Source organism: Scaptodrosophila lebanonensis, unplaced genomic scaffold (assembly GCF_003285725.1).
Source record: "Scaptodrosophila lebanonensis strain 11010-0011.00,11010-0021.00 unplaced genomic scaffold, SlebRS2 tig00000131-arrow-arrow-pilon, whole genome shotgun sequence".
NCBI lineage: Eukaryota > Metazoa > Arthropoda > Insecta > Diptera > Drosophilidae > Scaptodrosophila > Scaptodrosophila lebanonensis.
In genome coordinates, this window is record NW_022060584.1 from 1,272,821 (window position 1) to 1,277,058 (window position 4,238).

A 4,238-nucleotide genomic window follows, 5' to 3' on the forward strand; every position below is an offset into this window, starting at 1 on the left:
GGACAGACGGACAGACGGACATGGCTATATCGACTCGGCTTGTCATGCTGATCAAGAATATATATACTTTGTGGGGTCTACCAAGCCTCCTTCTGTGTGTTCCATGTGCACTCGCACAAAACTAATATACCCTTGTACCCTTTTGGGTACAGGGTATAATAAGTAGACACAACCATAAAAAATGTGGAAGTTGAGACGATTGATTTTGTTGTTTTTTGCCAAGTAAAGAAATGCAATAAATAATGAAAATTAAAAATGAAACTCTACATTAACATATGTCACAACTTACATATGTATGTGTATGTATTGAATATTTTTTATTTAATTTTATTTATTTATTTTAAATTCTTTTATTTAAAAAATTTTTTTTTCTCTTTTGTGGGAATGTGACAGTGTATTTGAGAGTTCAGCCCGCTGGACTACCATTTCTTTCTTGATTATACTCTGTACATGAAATGTACAAAAGTATATTAGGTTTGCGGGAGGTGAAAACTACCCTGATATTCAGGGTATGGAGTTTGCTCTAATCAATTCAGTACAATACGGGACCAAAAATAACAAAATTTCAATATTTTTTACAAATTTTATTTTGACACACTACTTATTCTGTCCAGCCAAAACATTTGTATTTTAGGAATTAACTAAACGCTAAGTTATTTTTAGTAGTTGGTAAAGCCGTTTATTATTTGCTTTGTCGCTGAAGTATGTTTATTTTGAAAACTAATTCATTTTTTGAGGAAAATTTGAATATACATATATGAAAGGCAAGCTTTTTTGAAAAAAAAAAAAAATCTCACACCTATTATTCTGTACAGCTGTGTATATATTGATCAGCATTTCGAAACCATACTCTCTGATTGACACGACAATGAACAATAAACTCTTAAAATGTGTGTTTAGCGCAGGTTTTATTTACAAAATAAATGAAATTTTGAAAACTCGATGCGTTTGAAATTTGTGTGCCACATGCACAGTCGGCTCGCATCGATCCAATGTGTATACCTGTTGTTCCTATATTTATATATTTATAACTGTTAGTCATGTTTAATTGCTCAAAATTTACAGGACCTTCGCTATCTAAGCTTTGCGAAAGTAATATACCAAACCAAAAGCCATGCCGCAGAACAGTAGTGGATAGCCAAGCTTTCGAATATCACCCCCATATAAAATGTGCAGCAAGGAGCGTAGGACACCCCGATCCTCCTTGGTTGAGGGCGCCTCAACGACGGCTTGCTGAGTCAATGTTTCAGCGTTGTCGATGTTAGCCAAAGTGCCGCGTCTACGTAGCAGATTTTGTAGAAGCTCTATGTTGTCCTCGGCCGCCAGCAACTGCTCGAGACGGACCAGCGTGCGCTCGTTACTCGAACTGCTCAGCATAGCGTTGGCGTCAGTGGAGTTCTCTACCTCTTCCTCACTAATGCCGACGGGTATGGCCCAGTCACGGAGCTGACTGACGCTGGACTGTGCCGCCGCCAGTAATAGGTCGGTGTCTGGCTCAGAGGCGGGGTGAATCTGTATTTTAGGATTAACCTCTTCAAATCTGCCAGTGACTGGCTCGTATACGAATTCGAGTTGCTTTTGGTCGCTCTTCGCCATCATTTCCTTGTGCTTCTGCACTAACTCCTGCTTCAGTTGGTTGCCCATCCTGGGTACCGGTCTAGGCGCTAACAGTAAGCTCGAGTCTTGCTTGCGTTTTTGCTCCGTCTTAGATAATTGTTTTTGAAACAAAGCGATTTTAGAGCTTTGCTTTTGTTTTAGCTCCATTTTAGAGTCCTGCTTTTGATTTAGATTTCGCCTGGGCTCGGACCTTGTTTCGTTCTTCAGTCGTAGATCCATCTTTGAATCAGCAGTTGGCCTTAGCTCGGACTGAGATCCTTGCGCCTGGCTTTCGTCATCCAGCATCCAGCTGTACTTTTGCTGCAGCTCGATCTTATGCTCCTCGGTCAACTCCAGTGCATTCCGGCTTTGTTCCTCCTTTACCTGCTGTTCCAGGGCCACGGCATGCAGCTGCACATCCGCCTCCATTTCGGCAACGGCACGTTGCAAGTCACGCAGCGTTTGCTGCTCCTCCATCTGAAGCTCCAACTGACTTCTAGTGGTTGGCATCTGTTCGCCCTCCTTGATCACGGGAGTGGAGCTGGTCGGACGCAAGGGCTCCGGCGAGCAGTTCGAGCAGCTCAAATGTATGCCCGAGTCGTCGTAGAGTTCATTCATGCTGGTGCTGCGACTTTGCAACACGGACCGTTCGCTGCCGTTGATGCTCAGCAGGCTTTTGTAGCGACGACCACTCACTTGGCTGTAGCTGCCACCGGGCATCTGACGCACGGGGACGGGTATGCGGGTGCCGGACGTCTTCCGCGGCTGCAAGTCCGCGCCGGCATTGTTTGTTTGATCTAACTGTTCCTGCGATACGGTAATTTGAATGTCGCAGTTGGCCATTTTGTTGCACCTAATAGGGTTATGTTCGACCGTTGAACAGTTCATCCAGTTCTACTATATTAGCATTATTTTCAGTTTGTACATACCTTTTACTATTTGTTGCAAGACAGGCCGCAATTTATTCTGGTTTTTATCTAGAGCTTTGTACCTTTTTGGTTTGGTTTATCGAAAATTGCGTAGATAAAATGTGTAAAATTTTGTCAAAGAATGCGTTTAGGCCGTGCTGACAATTTGCACAAAAACTAACAGATGTGCATAGTTTTTCATGGCCAACTGCGAGTTTGAGACAATGCCTCCAGGCTACAACGGTTATCGAAAGGTTATCGAAATTATTTTTAGCACGGTTTTCGTAAATGTAACGGGCACTCTGAAGTGGATTGGTAACTCTACAATAAGGATATATGTATGTAAATAGCTGCACAAAATATTCAAAACCAAAGCAGCAGCTGTATATTTTGATAAACTTAGGTTTTGTGTTGACAACGTACTGAAGGCCATTTCAGTAAAGGATTTTTCAAACTGCTTAAAGGATTCTTTAAAGCGTTGTACACGTACATAGTATGTGTGCAGCGCTGAGCTGAGGCATTTAATTTGAAAACACAGACAAAGGAAGTCGTATCGACTTGCCAATCAATTAATAAGTATTATTGCTGATTTTTTTCTATCTTTAACATTTTCAAGAGATATCTAATCCGCACGCTCTTTTGCGCCTACCGATCGATCTTATTGCTTTGTCTTGCTCTTTGCGACAAGTTGGCAAATATTTATTTAGTTCTCTTTTTTATTTTCTGCCTCTTTCTGTTACAACATTGTACGATGGAGACAGTACATTTATTTCTCTTCTTTCTTATTTTGTGTCTCTTTCTGTTTTGTTATGGCGACATTAGGTCTGGCAATGTCAAGGCCAACTATGCCGATGTAAATGAATGTAAAAAGCAAGCGCACATATACACATATATGTGCATATACTTACATATGTACATATAGTACCGCAATATGCAAAACAAAGCCTTGCTCTGCTGCTGTCAGAATGTAAAAGAGAAAGCAAAGAATCAAAAATCATAACTGTAAATAAGCTCTCCCAATTACCATTGCATTTTATTTAATGAGAGAGAAATCATGAGTGAGTTTTGTGACGCAGGCAAATATATTCTTTATATTGTTAATCGTGTTGTTGTGGTGATTGTATGTTTATCTGCGTAAAAATATTAGGAAAATGTTTTTTTAAGTCTTTTTTTTTATTGAAATCATATTGCCGCTTGAGTGTGTGTATGAATGTGGTTTTGCAAGTTTTTTGTGAAGAACTACAATTAATTTCAAAATAAATACATACCCACATTTCTACGTAAATGACAATCAACCTGATCTTTTTGTGTGTGGAAGTAAGCCCTAATTAATTGCTTTTCTCAATATTGGTATTTTTAAATTGCTTGCATCAACTTCTCGGAGCGAACTCGTATAACAGTATAACAGTATAACATATTTACATGTACACAAATATGCACATACATGTATGTATATTTATTGTAATCTAGCTGAAAAGTTATAATGGGGATTAAATTTTGAATATAAACTACAAATGAAAAGGCACAATTAAAATATGCATTTGTTTCATTTATATTTTATATTTTGTACGTCGTATACTTTTTGCCGAAGAGATTTATAATCATTTGTGTAAAAAGTTTTTTTAATTCACCACTCTTCCTTTCGCCTCAGCGTAACACTCTTATTGCAAGTAGTGTCACCAACTGAGGCATTTATTCAAATACTAGCCCCCCAAAAAAAGTAATCATGTTTCA

The 4,238-nt window shown here is 39.1% G+C and overlaps 1 protein-coding gene across 1 annotated transcript; it reads right to left on the bottom strand.

Annotated features, from left to right (window-relative positions):
• Positions 1-889: 889 nt before the first annotated feature.
• LOC115629026 lies at positions 890-2,712 on the bottom strand. Its single transcript, XM_030525324.1, has 2 exons — positions 2,526-2,712; positions 890-2,449 (listed from the first exon to the last, which is right to left on the bottom strand). The coding sequence occupies exon 2, from the start codon at positions 2,437-2,439 to the stop codon at positions 1,078-1,080; it is 1,362 nt and encodes a 453-aa protein (XP_030381184.1). The 5' UTR covers positions 2,440-2,449; positions 2,526-2,712; the 3' UTR covers positions 890-1,077.
• Positions 2,713-4,238: the final 1,526 nt, after the last annotated feature.